General features: G+C 48.5%; 1 protein-coding gene across 6 annotated transcripts in view; it reads right to left on the bottom strand.

Annotated features, from left to right (window-relative positions):
* The window catches only part of reps2 (RALBP1 associated Eps domain containing 2), a 259,419-nt gene that overhangs the window by 138,836 nt on the left and 104,238 nt on the right, over positions 1 to 16,345 (bottom strand). For all 6 annotated transcript variants that reach the window (XR_005461312.1, XR_005461313.1, XM_038802518.1 and 3 more), the window contains exon 3: positions 1,748 to 1,899. Coding sequence is in view for 4 of the 6 variants with exons in the window: in XM_038802518.1 (XP_038658446.1) it covers positions 1,748 to 1,899 (152 nt within the window). In the remaining 2 variants the exon portion in view is untranslated. The remainder of the gene's footprint in view (positions 1 to 1,747; positions 1,900 to 16,345) is intronic.

Below are 16,345 nucleotides of genomic sequence, written 5' to 3'. Positions count from 1 at the left end.
CCACAAAAGGTTGCTGGGACTAGTCAACGGAAAATATAAAAACAGAGACTGATAATACCCTTGCTCAACAAAAATTTAAGGGATACAGAACTAAGGAAGGTAGATGGAGTTAAGTTACAGATCAGCAGTGATCTAACTGAATGGTGGACAAGGCATAAAAGAGCAGAATGGCCTACTCCTGCTCCAATATTCCTTCACATCTGCTCTCAATATTTCCCTTGCTCCCTCATCAAAAATTGAATTCCGCTCCCTGACCTCCTTGCACGGTCATAAAACTGGATTTTATGGGGCATCATGCTCCCACACCTCCTGACAAAACAGGGGCCAGTAACTTGCTCATGAAGAAGCTAGCTGGCTTCCAGCCATTGTACGCTCGGCAGGGATATAAATTGGCTCAGGGTGAGTGTGGTGATATGATTTGCATAGCTGTCTGCCATTGGTGCAGAACACCGGCTTACCATTGGCCCTGGTCGGTCATGTGTCTCCCGACCAATTGGTTGAGACCAGTCATGTGACTGATCTCCGATTGGTTGAGGCTGAATTAACCACGCCTCCTTACCGAAGTATAAATAGTCGAAGCGCCCGGCGGTCGTCCATTTTATTGTAGACAACCGCAGGGCTAAGTTCTAGCTTATTAAAGCCTAACTTTTGTAAAGCAACTCGTCTCTCGTGCAATTGATGGCTCATCAGTGAGCATGCCCTTATCTGGGGAAGAAGTCCCACCTCAGACAGCTGCCAGTTAGATTAGCCGGCAGCTCTGTAGGCCCAGCAACATCAGGTTTGAGCGGTGGCCACTGCTGGAACTACAATCCCCAGAAAAGCTGGGTTATGGAGGCCGAACTGAAGTTAAGTCTGGCATATTGGTGGGCCCTAGGTGGCAAGTGCCAATGAGAGGTTAGGGAGACAGGTTTAAGAGGCTGGGGTGAGAGGGTGCCTCTAATTGGCACATGGGAGATGTTTATATTAACAGCTATCGGGCGACCCGCTTGATGTCGACCTCCCTCTACCTTGGGTGAAAAAGTGACGGGGGTGAGATGAGGCACTTAAGTCGTAATTAATTGGCCACTTAAGGGCCCCAAAAGTCCCAACGGTTGGAATGCCGTCTGATGCCTCCATTGTGCTCAGAAAATGGGAGACAGGTCGAGGGCGGTCAGAAAGGACACACGTTGCATTTTACAAGCTCCTCCACTTACAAACGTGCCAGTGAGGGGTAAAATCCAGTTTATAGCTTCCCACAGTGTCCGCAACATAACTTTGGATGGGACAATGTTTTTGAAGGCGACTACACCTCAAGTCCCAAATATCCAAGGTTCAACCTATTGGAGATCAGGTCTTTTGAAACTGAAACATAGATAGAACTTACAGCTAATTTGTTGTAGTATGTTCTTTATGGGAGTAAACCTGTCCTTATCCAGCCTGGCCTATGCTTAATGCTCACACCAATTAAGTGGATTCAACTGCCCACTGAAGTGACCTGGTGAGCAGGCCTAGAGAAAAGTGGGAAGAGGAGTTAGACATTCAGCTTTCTTAAGCCTCATCTACCAGGCAGTTAGATCATGGCTGACCTGCATCCCAACTAAACCACTCAGTTGCACAAGGGAACGAGGGTTGTGTAATAAATGCTGGTGCTACTGGCAATGCCCATATCCAGAGAATAATTCACTAATTTTAACATGAAAAGATCCCAATAAATTTAGAAGCATTTTGTAAATGTGCTGAAGGTAACATGTCTTTCTATATGTCTTACCATTTTTCCTGTTACACCTTCTGTGCCTCTGGGGGTGCTCACTAATGCGACTACGTGAGCCAGCTGGCGATGTATTTCTGCACTTTGGGGAGCGTTACCTTTTTGTACTTCGTTGTCACTCTTCAAGGCAAGGAAGTGAGGAAGAGGCAATTCTAAATAGGTTATAAAACAAACAAAATCAAAAATACAGCTCACGAGAAACAACATTCTGACACTGCAAAAAAAACAGCATTTACAGAGTCTTGATAAGTTTACAATCCAGAGACCATTGCAGCTTTGCTTTCTCTTTACAATTTCCAGTTGACACACCCTTTCGATCTCCACACACCACCCCTTTAATAGTGAAAAACTGGTCACCATAACAACTGCCATTGGGACTCAGCGAAGAAGTATATGCACCTGGCCAGATGCCTCAGTGCTTATCAACTGTGCTGCTAAAGTATCATCAAACCTCTCCAATTAAAGTCATTCAAATCCAACACCCTTTGACTCACTTGTTAGTCAGGAATCTATCTACCTCTGCCGTAAAAATATTCTTGGAATTTGGGCACCTATGGCAAGTCCAGCATTTGTTGCCCCTCCGTAATTGTTCTTAAACTGAATGGCTTGCTCGGCCATTTTAGAAAGCAGTTAAGACTCAAACACTTCACATGTAGGCCAGGCTGGGTAACGGTGGCAGATTTCCTGCCCTAAAAGGACATCAGTGAACCCAACAGGTTTTTACGACAATTGACAATAGTGTTCCTTACCGAGTTTGGCTTTCCATTCCAGATTTATTAACTGAATTTAAATTCCACCAGAGGCCGTGGTAGGATTTGAACCCATGTTGTTTGAGTGTTAGCCTGCACTTTTGGATGACAGTCTAGTGACAGGAGCAATCCACCACCATGTTAGATAATGGAATGAATCATCGGGTGCAAACTTCAGGATCACATATATCGGAGATGATTTTGAGCCCACACTTGCCATCTGTGGGATTGGAGGCTTTGGCGGAACATTCCATGAGAATTGTGAAATGCAGTTCTCGCCGGAGAGATAGGCGTCTTGTTATGCTCTATGTGTGGCATAAGCGGCTTCCTTATGGTGCACTTGACAAAGGAAGGTTCAGACGTGGAGATAACTTCAACACGTTTATTAAACTATATACACTTCTATTACTCGGGTTCGACACTACTGCTAATCCTACTATAACTACCCAGACTGACTAAGCAGTCTGCTATAATCCACATGGTGGGAGTGATATTGAATCAACCCTGTGTCTCTACTCACTGACTGTCTCCACTGGAAAGAGGCAGATCATGTGTGTGGTGGATTTTATATATGGGTTTGTGTAATGCCCTCCTGTGGTTGTGTCACCTCTTGTGTGTATCGTGAATGTCCATTGGTCGTGTCCTATATAACTGATCTATTGGTTGAGTGAGTGTGCGTGATGTCTCTGGTGCTCCCTCTAGTGTCTAGCTGGTCTACATGTATTTACATTAACCCCTTGTGTATTTACAGTGATGCACATCACAATAGGGTTTCCCAATTTTTCCTGCTCCCTCGCCGGCAATGTCACACGGTTCACACCCACAAAGGACATGAACCTCATTTGAATAGTTTTGCATCAATTTCCAAATTATTAGCGGACCCTGCCACATGATCCTCCACACTAAATATTCATACCTCACCGACTCGATGTGGTTTGACCAGACGAGAAGGAGAAAAGAGTACAGAGCAGGTGTCCCAGGGATCAGCATCAGTAATTGCTGCTTGCAATTCACAATTTCCAGTATAATCTGATCAAATTTGCAGCTGATACCAAACCAGGAGTAGTAATAGATTCATAGTTCAAATTACAAAATGAACAGACAACAAACTAAACCGGGTGAAACAATAGTTGTTGACAATGCGGTATGTACTGTACATAGGAAGGCAAAATGCACAATAACCCTGAAAGGTGTTTGATGGCCAAGAATTAATTTGAGATAGAAATCAGACTTTGCTAGACTGAGCATTTAAAATGTCTAACTGCTGCAGGGGAGGAGGTTGGAAAAGGAGTGACTGTTTCTACCCAGATATATATGATTTTGAGGAAAGAAAAACAAAAGCATCTTTCATTTCCTGTCAGATTTTAGTTTTCTTTATTCATCATTCAGAAACTTGCTTTCACTCTTCAAAATAATTTACATTGAAAGATCAGCATATCAAATGTAACATAACAACCAGTGCCAATACGTAACCTTACCACCAGTAATAGTTTATCCCCAAATATAAGCTGCAGGTACAGAGATACCAGGAGTGCAGGCTATGCTGATGTATCATAGCTGATTGATGTAGACAATATGCAGTGCTCAAATCCAGGACCTTAACGTGCCAAGGAACATGAATCAGAAAAAACAATATCCTCAATATGTTGATATTGAATCAATGGCAAATGTGATGACTCAATGGATAAATCCACCAAGCTGTGTGGAAGATGATCCTAAAATGACCTGGGTCCATGTGTGCCAATGGGACGTCTCGCAGTTCCTGGATCACTTGATGAGAATAACCAATCGGCCCAAGTCTCATATCTCATGGCTTATGAATTTGCCTCAGGTTCAATGAATACACCAGGCAGGCCAGCATTGTGGAAAATACTTTTCAAATTGGTTGTATATGTTTGCACAATTCTTAGCCACATTGGAGACGATTGAGCTGGAGATGATTGAGCAATTCCCAGTCACCATGCCCAGACACTGCACTGCTCCCAGTCACTGGAATGGTTATAATTTGTATAACAAAACCCTCCTTCATTTGTTAGAGAAGGAACTCTGCTTTTATTGGGAGACTGTGCTGCAGTTTTGGTCAAGAGCTGTTTCCTGTGGTTTGTAGAGGCTTTAAAAAAAGGCTTTGCTGTAAGTCCTGTCCCACCCCAATCTGCCTACTCATTATCTGATAAATTGTTTAAAATATAGCCTCTCCAAAAAATATAAACCACACTTTAAAAAGTGTGTTTGAATTCAATGTTCACATTGTTTTGCAGTATGTACGAAGTGTTGAACAATTACGTAGTCTGCAGCTGCAGCAGTACAATAAGAAATGCAATGTACCATCATATCCTTTAAAAAAAATCTTTACTCAATTCTTCACCAACTTTTTGAACCAATGCTCAAACAGGAGACTGTCAATTGAATGTACCATGGCAAGCTTTGGGTTAAAATTGATCTTCTGTCATGGCACTCAAAGTAACTCACTTGCGTACATACGGTCTAAGGATAAAGTTCTGTATCTCTGAAAATTATTCAAATAAACACAACTTGGATTCTGATTTTTAATACAATGAAGGCAGCCAAGTTTAGTGCTATTTTCAAAACAAATTTAAGAGATGCCATACTTTAAAAAAAAAAATGCAAACTGTCTCTATCAGTCAAAATAGCCACTTTTGGCACTTGATCGTGGTGCTTTTTATAATTTGAAATTTAAAATGACAAGTACTTGAATTGACTAAACAATTTACTTTGGCTCCCAAAAGGTAACATTTCTTCAGCTGGTTCAAAGTTCTCACAAGCAGCATTTCATGTGATTATTAAGGGTTTATACTCCTGCTCAATTTGTGGAAAACTGTTTTTTCCAACAACTTGCTAACATCTGGTCCTTGACCTCGAGTTCCTGGCAATCAAGCTTCAGGATACAAGAGTTGGATCACTTGAGACCACAACTGTGTGTTTCTGAAACTGTTCTATCTGTGGAAACTTAGATAAGGTAACCTTGAGGCATCAGACCTATTTTATATTTACTCCCATCAACCTAACTGAGCCTTAGTCAATGACACAAAACTTGCCGCATAAACACTGCTGCATTCAGACTTGAAAGTTCACTGTGCAATGGTATTTAGGCCTTCCTGGTGACAGCATTTAGGAGCCGGTGTTTCTGTAATATAAACATGGACTCGAGATGAAGGCGGGGTTAGCTTGACTTGTGCTGGGAACACATCCAAAAATTAATCTCGGCCCAGATAAATTGCCTCTTCTTCCTACAAAAGAGGGAGGCGGTGGCATACTGGGAATATCACTGAGTTTTTTAATCCAGAGGCCCAGGCTAATAGATACATAGAAAATAGGAGTAGGAGGTGTTGGATTTATCTGATGTTTAAAATGTTAAAATTATAAATGCCTCAATAAAATATTTTCTAAAAGAAAAGAAAATAGAAGCAGGAGGAGGTCTTTTGGGCCTTCGAGCCTGCTCCACCATTTATCACGATCATGGCTGATCAAACAACTCAGTTGCCTAATCCTGCTTTCTCTCCATAACCTTTGACCCCATTTGCCCCAAGTGTTATAGCTTGCCACCTCTTGAATATATTCAATGCTCTGGGTACATGGGTTCAAACCCCATTACAGCAGCTGGTGGAATTTGAATTCAATTAATAAACAAATCTGGAACATAAAACTAGTCTCAGTAAAGGTGACGATGGAAGTATCATTGATTGTTGTTCTGGTTCACGTGACTCCAGAGCCACAGTAATGTGGTTGACTCTTAACTGCCCTTGGAAATATCCCAGCAAGCCAGTCAGGTCAAGGGCAATTAGGAATAAGCAACAAATGTTGGCCATACCAACGATGCTCACATCCCATGAAAGAATTGTTAAAAGAAGAGAGATATACAAGTAAATTCTTTAGAAAAGGAACCCAGAAAAACAAGCCACGTTTTTAAATAGTGGTGAAAGTATTCGGCAGTCGCAATGTCAGCAATCCTGGAGGGCCCACTAAAAGACATCATGCTCAAGTCTAGTAAAATGACCCACTAATGTGTGGAAATGTGCCATGCTTTTCCTTTTGTATCATCTGTTGTGTGGATTAAGTTGAATGGAACCAATCAGAACGGTTTCTCAGAATGTTTAAGTCATGTGAAATAGGTTTAGTTATTTATACAAGCCTCCCTTTGAGCAGATTGCGGAGATACGCATGCAAAAGACACAAATATCCTATTTAGGTCACAAGGGGGCATGATTGTCCCAGCCCTGAACAGGGAAAGGGAGTATTGTGAATGAACTTGCAGAAACGCAAGGCCTTCTGATTGCTTGTGGGTGCAATTAACACCACTCAAACTGGGAAAGCACCTAAAGCAGACCTGAATGTACAACAGTGTGAAAATATAGAAACAAGAATTAAAGAGAGGGGACTCAGCATTATTACAGCATCGTAATGCAGCACTGGAAATAAATAGAATGTCAAGTTGTGGTGGCTCAAAACATAATAGGAAATGCAGCAACTAATTTGCATACAGCAAGCTTCCACAAACAGCAGTGTGATCCTGACCCGATGTTTTTGTGATGTTTCTTGAGAATGAACATAAACCCTGTACATCAGTGATATATTAACTGTAGTTTTTCATAATCATGTTGGGGTATCTTTCATAGCCACCCGAGTGGGTGGACTGGGCGTCGTCTTAATGACTCCTCTTAAAAACAGCACCAGAAACAGTGCTGTGCTCCCACAGTGCTGCACTGAATTGTCAGCCTGCATTATTGTGCTCAAGACCTCGAGTGGGACTTCAACACCCCCCCCCCACCAACACCCTGCGCAGAAGCAAGAAATAAAAAAATGAAATGAAAATTGCTTATTGTCACGAGTAGGCTTCAATGAAGTTACTGTGAAAAGCACCTAGTCGCCACATTCCAGCGCTTGTCCAGGGAGGCTGGTACGGGAGTGCTACAAACAGAGCTACAGCTCACACATGCTACTTCTACATGTCCCAGCTGGGGGACACCAAGTTATGAACGTTAGGGGAAAAGCCCCAAGTTCAAATCCAACCTATTAAATGGTTAATTCTGGTGAGTTTTACACGCAGGCTCTTCCACATTCTGCATAACAGTTAGCCAAAGCTAATACCCAGCAACATTACCAAATGCAGCAAACACAAATATGCTCCCCACATCATTTAACAAACTGGTTGACCTCTCATCATATTTGCTCACAGATAGAGAAATAGAGGGCGGGATCTCCTTCGGCTGACACCGGAATTGGGAAACATGATTGGTGGAGAATCTGGCATCAGCTAAAAAGTAGAGTTTGGCGCCAGGTGCCAAAGGCAATGTCATGCTCCGGTCCCTCGACAGCAGTGTGAATGCATTCCATGGCATTGCAAATTGTACAGTAAATGCCATTGGCATATCATTAACAGGTCCAGCCCGGGCATTTTCCGGGCCTTCCACAATGTTCCACCTCCACCAGGAGGAATCACCGATGGGGAGGTTCACTTGTGGTATTTCAAATTGGAGAGCAGGCACCGTGGCTGTTGTGGGTCCGGGAGGGTACACAAATAGTAACTAACATCGTTATAGTGAGCGGACAGTTGTGTCACTGGTTGGAGGGGGGGGGGGGTGTCTGCCAGGGCCGGGATGGGTAGCGGGGCAGCCAGGAGGTGGGTCAGTGGGTTGGGATGCCCAGGCCTGGACGGCCATTGCTGCAGCCTGCAAGGCAGTCATGTGGCTGTGCACACCGCTGACTACCCACTGGGAACTTAGCGCCACGTGTCGTATGGGTGCCTCCACAGGCCACGCCTCTAGGCATCCTCTGGCCCCTGCCGACCCATCAACAGGGTGGGGGTGTGCTCCAGTGTAACCAGTGCCATCACCTTGGCTGAGATGAGGGTCGGAAGGCATTGGAATTGCGCGAGTTCTCCGTGGCACCGGTGCTAGCCCATTGACGGGACCTGAATCTCTCTGGGACTGGCACCGCTTTTGTCCACGTAGAACACTTGCGATTCAGTCCCAGCTTCAACACTTAGCTGCCGTTTCGGAGAATCCTGCCTGCATCAACGGGCCCCTTGGCCTAGCGACTCACTTACCTGAAGGGGGCCAGCAGGGTGCCGGAATGCTCCACGCAGCTCTGACTGCCAATATGGGGCACTGCACTTCCGGCCGGGGGTCCGCGCTACATGGTGGACCCACACAGCAGACCGGCCCCACAATATAGGCCCCACCCACCCCCGAGATCGCGCGCGCCCGCCGATTGGTGGCCCTCGATCGCGAGCCTGGCTGTCCTGGAGCATTCTCCCCCCCTGCGAAGGATCCCCCGTGCTCCCCAACAGGGCGGCCGCAGACTCAGCCTGCAGCCGCCACTCCGAGTACCCGCCGGGTGAAACCATGTTAGAACCATGCCGGCGGGAACTCGGCCAGTTGCTGGCAGAGAATCGCCGCGGCGGCCTCTTTCAATGGCCCCCGACTGGTACCGCGTCAAGCGCGCGCGCGTGCATGCGATTGGTGCCGATTCCCCGGTGAACGGAGAATCGCAGGAGTGGCAACGTACCGAATTTCCCCGTCAATGCCCATTCCCCGCCCTCACAGTGAGCGCAATTGTGGCACGGAGGCTCAGAGAATCCCGCCCTTAGATTTTCAAACAGAGAATTCATCCCGAGTTTTAGAAACTTTTCATTTAGATCGCACGCCAAGTCATTTGTGGCGGGTTTTGCTGGGAGTTTCACCCTGGTTCTGTTGGCGAGTTCCCCATCGCTATCTAATCACACTGGGCGGTATTTACCAGCTGTTCATGCCAGCAGGGTATTCCAGTCTCAGACCGGTGCACAGGTTTCCTGGTGATGAAGGGTGCAGTCTCACTGCCGGGTGCCACCGCTACTGAAAAACATATAGCAGGTTAATCGGTAAACCCCACCCTCTAGGTCATGTTTTTGGGCCCTGGGAAGTTTCTCCCCGGTCAAGCCCACACTTTTGGGAAGCTGAATCTGCTGGCCAGATCGGCTTCTCAGAGATTGGGGTGCATTTTGAAAGGGCGCCCGAACTCAACTGGGCTTGTGGGTCTCCCACATTCCCCAGCCATGGGCAATGTCACCCCTTCCCCCACGTACATGGGCAATACCTCACATCCCACCCCCACCTCCCCAAGTGATGAAACCCTGCTACGGAGTCGCTGAGGGCCCCCTTTTCAGGCATTCTCATGGTCCCTTTCCGACCCCTCCCCTTCCCAACCTCCACCCTACACCCCCCCCCCCCCCCCCCCCCCCAAACCTTTTGGAGGTCGCTAATACATGCCCTGGCACCTGAGCACCATGTGTTGCTCGTTCTGGGTGAGTGTGCTTAACACTCAATTTGGCTCTGTTTCATTACTTAGCTTTGGAGTCACCAGGTATCATTAAGGTACCGCCACAAGTTTCAAGGTCAAGTTCAAAGCAATAAAACCATACACCAATTAGTAGATTAGTAGTAATCTACTAATCATGCATATAAAACTATAAGACTAGGCTAATCCTACCGCTAATAGGCCAAATACTTATCTGGACAAGGGGACTGCCGGATCAGGGAACAACGGCTTCTAGCTTTGTCCTGGGTCCGCAGGCTTCCAGTGGTTATGGTCTAAAGGGGTCAGGAGTGTCTATTCCTGTTGCGTACATTATAACTTACTTGCTGGTGGCTTCTGTCCAGACCTCTCCTGCACAAGGTTCTTCTGCTGCAACGGTGTTCTGCTACGAGGGCTAGCTGGTCAAGGTGAGGCTGACAGAGAGAGAGAGCTGTGGTCGGGGTCTCTGTTTTATATCTCTCTCAGGGTCTGGGCGGACCCTCTATTCACTCGCAATCGATTGGGTCTCTTCCCAATCGATTGATTTGAATTCCCCAATAACGGGGCAGTCCCTCAGTCACTGGGTGGTTCTTGGGACTTATTGTTTTGGACTTCCTTTGGCGCCGAAAAGTCTGGCCTTCCATTCAATGTATCGATCTGTGTTTAACTTGTTTCCATTGTATCTGGGAATCGCCCGGTATCGCCGCATTAGTATGCTAACTGTTTCTTTTCATAGTGCTGTCTGGTTTCTGCAGCAGTCAAAACTGGTTTCTGCAGTAGTCTGAATATACAAGCGCTTTGCAAGCTGCTTGCTTTTACAACATGTCCAATTTCCCTGCATTCCTTGCAATCTTCCATTTTGTGTTGGGCAGTGGTCACCCCAGGTGGCTACACATGGCACTACAACCCTGGCACCGTGTTGGGGTGCTGTTGATGGCTTTGCAGTACCACCTGGGTGCCTTGATATTGCCCTTTCCCTGACCATCCAGAGGCCTCTGATTGCCCTGGAGAGCCCCCCTATGTGCCGTTCCGCCAGGTCCACATTTGGATGGACCAGTACTGAATGGAGCCCAGCTGGGGTCTCCTTTGGGAGGCCGGTAAATGCTGGAAGCCCGATAGAGCCTTGATCAGCTTGCCTAAGGACTGATCGTGGTGTCTCATGATATCTGGGTCGATCTCACGAGGTGTACCGGTTGTTGGGAAGTCCGCAGAAGGCCTCTCCCGGCATCTACTAGCCACATTGCGCTCCCGTAGATCGCACCCACAGAGCTTTTAAAGCAGGGAAAGAAGCCCTTTGGTCCATCGTGACTGTGCTGGCCAACAAATACCTATTTACTCTATATTGTATCTCTCTTGTAACCACCTATCTGCAGGCCTATTGTTGATTGGTTGCTTTCTTTTGTCAATCACTTTGGTCCCACTTCTCTTTCCCACTTCTTGACCTGTATTTCTAACACTTGCTCTCATTGTACTCAACATACATGTCACTTCATCTCTCTCTATCATGCCTTTTGCACTCTATCTATCTATCTTTTCTGCAGGGTTTTACTTCACTCCAACTCCCTTCACTCATCTACATTAACCGAGCTCTCTGCACTCCTGTGATAGCAGCATTAATGATCTTGCATGAGTCAAATGTGCACTGACACACATACACAAGTATTCCAGTACAGCTCCATGGCTAATCTTTTTAAAACATTCTTTGAATAGAACTATCTAGCTTTTGCTGTGATCACCATATTTTGTGCAATTTTCTGTTTTTCAGTACATAGAAATCCAACTGTGCAGTCAAGATAGACGCTGCAGCAGAAATCTCACAGTACCAGCTCCCCAATACTGGGAAGCGCTCTAACAGGCATTGAAAAATAAAAGAGATTGTTCCAGCGCTTCTGGCCAGGGAACGATTGTTGAGACTATCTTTCACATTATTCAAGGACAGGTGCGGGTATTGGCTGTGGAACAATAACAGAAAGATTCACAGCACCAACCTAGAACAGCAGAAGATATTATCAAAGAATCCCTACAGTACGAAGGAGGCCATTTGGCTCATCGAGTCTGCATCGATCCTCTGAAAGTGCAGTCTACCTAGGCCCACCTACCCCTATCCCCACCTAACCTGCATAACCTTTGGACATCTAAGATCAGCACCAGGATTTTACACAGGGAGAGTGTCCCACTGCTATTAGGGGTGTTATCCTTCCAACACATACCTGGGACAGGATGTCAGCAATGCACAATATAATTGATCATTTTTGACAACAGACCATCTGCACTGATACATTCCACGTCTCTGACAAAAGCATGGGCTCAAATGCATTTTAACAAGAATACTTGCATTCACTACCATCAATTTCTGTTATCGCCTCTGCATCGTGTTCTATCTCTCTTCAGAGAATTGCAGAATAAACAGCATGAAAAATAAACAGTGAAAATTAGCACTGTTAGCCGACAGCTCAAATTACAACACTGTGGGCGGCTGCGGTCTTCACTCAGTTTTGCCGAGTGTTCAGGCACAGCTACTCTATCCGTTCACCTGTCCTCAGATTGCCAAAAGACTGGAGGCTACATGGCCAGCAAGGGCTTTGTTCCCCTTTGTTTATTTGTGTCATTGGTCCAGGAGGTATGTACGCACCATAAATGTTACCTCAGTGAGTTTTACCAGAGATGATCAGAATTTGGATGACTGAATTTAACAATGCCACTCTCAAGAGTCTTTAGTAGACTGCAAGCTTGCCCAGTTTTTTAGAAAGTATTTTTATTCCAATTTTCAACATTTTACGTTTTACAAAAAAGAACACTCGACATATAAACATCCCCACCCAATAAGAATCCCTGCCTTCACCTCTCCCCTTCCCTCCCTTTTTAAAAAAAATAATTTTTATTGAAATTTTTACAAAATATAAACATCTTAACTCTATTAACAAAACAACCGCAGTAACACCCCAAGAACAATACCCCCCAACTTCAAGAGCAACTTCAAACAAAAGGAAAAAGGAAAAGAAAACAAAAAAGCACCCAAACAAAAGGGAAAGAGATAGCACCCGCCACATCCCACAGACCCATGTACACAGTTCTTCCTCCCCCCATTCCAGACCCCCCCCCGCCCCCCCCCCCCCCCCGGGTTGCCGCTGCTGTCGGCCTATTTCCCTACATTTCCGCCAGGAAGTCCAGGAAAGGCTGCCACCGCCTGAAAAACCCTTGTACTGATCCCCTCAGGGCAAATTTCACCCTCTCCAATTTAATGAACCCCGCCATATCATTGATCCAGGCCTCCACGCTTGGGGGCCTCGCATCCTTCCATTGGAGCAAGATCCTCCGCCAGGCTACTGGGGACGCAAAGGCCAGAACCCCAGTCTCTATCGCCTCCGGCACTCCCGGCTCCACTGCCACCCCAAAAATTGCGAGTCCCCAGCCTGGCTCGACCCTGGATCCCACCACCCTCGACACCGTCCTTGCTACCCCCTTCCAAAACTCCCCCAATGCTGGGCATGCCCAAATCATATGGGCGTGGTTCGCTGGGCTCCCCGAGCACCTAGCACACCTGTCCTCGCCCCTAGAAAAACCTACTCATCCTCGACCCAGTCATGTGGGCCCTATGCAGCACCTTGAACTGTATGAGGCTAAGCCTCGCACAGGAAGAGGAGGAATTCACTCTCTCCAGGGCATCCGCCCACATCCCCGCCTCAATCTCCTCACCCAGCTCCTCTTCCCATTTACCCTTCAGTTCCTCCACCGCGGCCTCGTCTGCCTCCTGCATTACCCGGTATATGTCCGAAATTTTCCCTCCTCCAACCCACACCCCCAAGAGCACCCTGTCCCGTACCCCACGTGGGGGCAACAAGGGGAACCCCTCCATCTGCCGTCTGGCAAACGCCCTAACCTGCATGTACCGAAACATGTTCCCCGGGGAGAGCCCAAACTTCCCCTCTAACTCCCCCAAGCTCGCGAACCTCCCCTCCACAAACAGGTCCCTCAGCCTCCTAACCCCTGCCCTGTGTCAGCCCAGAAATCCGCCATCAATGCTCCCTGGAACAAACCGATGGTTCCCCCGTATCGGGGCCTCCATCGAGCCCCCCATTTCTCCCCTGTGCCGTCTCCATTGCCCCCAAATCTTGAGGGTAGCCGCCACCACCGGGCTTGTGGTATACCTCGTTGGAGGGAGCGGCAAAGGTGCCGTTACCAGCGGCTCCAAGCTCGTGCCCACACAAGACGCCGCCTCCATCCTCTTCTATGCTGCCCCCTCCTTGTCCATTACCCACTTACGCACCATCGCTGCGTTGGCAGCCCAGTAGTACCCACAGAGGTTGGGCAACGCCAGTCCCCCCCATCCCTGCCTCGTTCCAGGAACACTCTTCTAACCCTCGGAGTCCCATGCGCCCACACAAATCTCGTGATACTCCTGTTGACCCTCCTAAAAAAGGCCTTTGGGATAAGGATGGGAAGGCACTGGAACAGGAACAAAAACCTCGGGAGCACTGTCATCTTAACGGACTGCAACCTCCCCACCAGTGACAGCGGTAACATATCCCACCTCTTAAACTCCTCCTCCATCTGCTCCACCAACCTTGTGAGGTTGAGCTTGTGCAGGGCCCCCCAACTCCCTGCCACCTGGACCTCTAGGTACATGAAGCTCTTCCCTGCCTGCTTCAGTGGGAGCCTACCAATTCCCTCCTCCTGATCCCCCGGGTGCACCACAAACACCTCACTCTTGCCCAGGTTCAACTTGTACCCCGAGAAACCCCCAAATTCACTAAGAATCCTCATCACCTCCGGCATCCCCCCCATCGGGTTCGCCACATACAGCAACAGGTCGTCCGCGTACAACGACACTCGATGCTCCTCCCCACTCCGCACCAGGCCCCTCCAGTTCCCTGACTCCCTCAGTGCCATGGCCAGGGGCTCAATTGCCAGCGCGAAGAGCAAGATGGGACAGGGGGCACCCCTGTCTCGTCCCTCGGTACAGCCAAAAGTACTCCGACCTCCTCCTATTTGTGGCTACACTCGCCATCGGGGCCTCGTAGAGCAGCCTCACCCACCGGATAAACCCCTCCCCAAACCCAAACCTCTCCAACACCTCCCACAAGTACTCCCACTCAACCCTATCGAAGGCCTTCTCCGCATCTAATGCCACCACTATCTCCGCCTCCCCTTCCACAGCCGGCATCATAATAACATTGAGGAGCCTTCGTACATTTGTGTTCAGCTGCCTTCCCTTCACAAACCCCGTCTGGTCCTCATGAATGACCCCCGGCACACAATCCTCTATTCTAGTGGCCAGGATCTTTGCCAGCAGCTTGGCGTCTACATTTAGCAGCGAAATCGGCCTATATGATCCACACTGCAGAGGGTCCTTGTCCCGCTTCAGGATCAAGGAAATCAGCGCCCGTGACATAGTTGGGGGCAAAGTGCCCCCCCTCCCTTGCCTCGTTAAAGGTCCGGACCAACAGGGGGACCAACAGGTCCACATACCTTAGGTAGAATTCCGCCGGAAACCCGTCCGGCCCCGGCGCCTTCCCCAACTGCATGCTCCCTATCCCCTTGACCACCTCGATCGGCGCCCCTAGTCCCTCCACCTGCTCCTCCTCCGCCCTCGGGAATCGCAGCTTATCCAAGAAGCGCCCCATTCCACCCCCATCCACCGGGGGTTCAGACCGGTACAGTTCCCCATAGAAGTCCCTGAAGACCCCATTAACATCTACCCCCCTCCGCACCACCTTCCCAGCTCCATCCATCACTCCCCCAATCTCCCTGGCCGCACCTCGCTTCCGGAGCTGGTGCGCCAGCATCCTGCTCGCCTTCTCCCCGTTATTCATACACCGCCCCCTGTGCTTCCGCCTTTCTGGTAGTCAATAGGTCAAATCTGGCCTGAAGGCTACGCTTCTCCCCCAGCAATCCCTCCTCTGGGGCCTCCGCATATCTCCTATCCACCTGCACCATTTCCCCTATCAGTCTCTCCCTCTGCTCCCCCCTCTCCCTATGGGTTCGGATGGAGATCAATTCCCCCCTCATCACCGCCTTCAATGCCTCCCAGACCGTCCCCACCCGAAGCTCCCCGTTATCATTGGCCTCGAGGTATCTCTCAATACACCCCCGAACCCTCCCAGCCACCTCCTCATCTGCCAACAGCCCCACCTCCAAGCGCTAGAGCGGACGTTGGTCCCTCTCTTCCCCCAGCCCAAGGTCCACCCAGTGCGGGGCATGATCTGAAATGGCAATGGCGGAGTATTCCACTTCTTCCACCCTCGCCACCAGCCCCCTGCTCAGGACAAAAAAAAAAAAAAAAAAATCGATCCTCGAGTAGGCCTTATGTACGTGGGAGAAAAACGAGTATTCCCTGGCCCTTGGCCTCGCAAACCTCCAGGGATCCACCCCCCCCCCCCCCAATCTGGTCCATGAATCCCCTCAGCACCTTGGCCGCCGCCGGCCTCCTACCCGTCCGGGACTTGGATCGATCCAATGGGGGATCCAGTACTGTGTTGAAGTCCCCCCCCCCCCCCATGATCAGGCCCCCCTTCTCCAGGTCCGGAATGCGGCCCAACATACGCCGCATAAACCCCGT

Source organism: Scyliorhinus canicula, chromosome 7 (genome assembly GCF_902713615.1).
Source record: "Scyliorhinus canicula chromosome 7, sScyCan1.1, whole genome shotgun sequence".
Lineage (NCBI taxonomy): Eukaryota > Metazoa > Chordata > Chondrichthyes > Carcharhiniformes > Scyliorhinidae > Scyliorhinus > Scyliorhinus canicula.
Note: the sequence above shows the minus strand (reverse complement) of the source record. Positions and strands in the feature narration are given on the sequence as shown.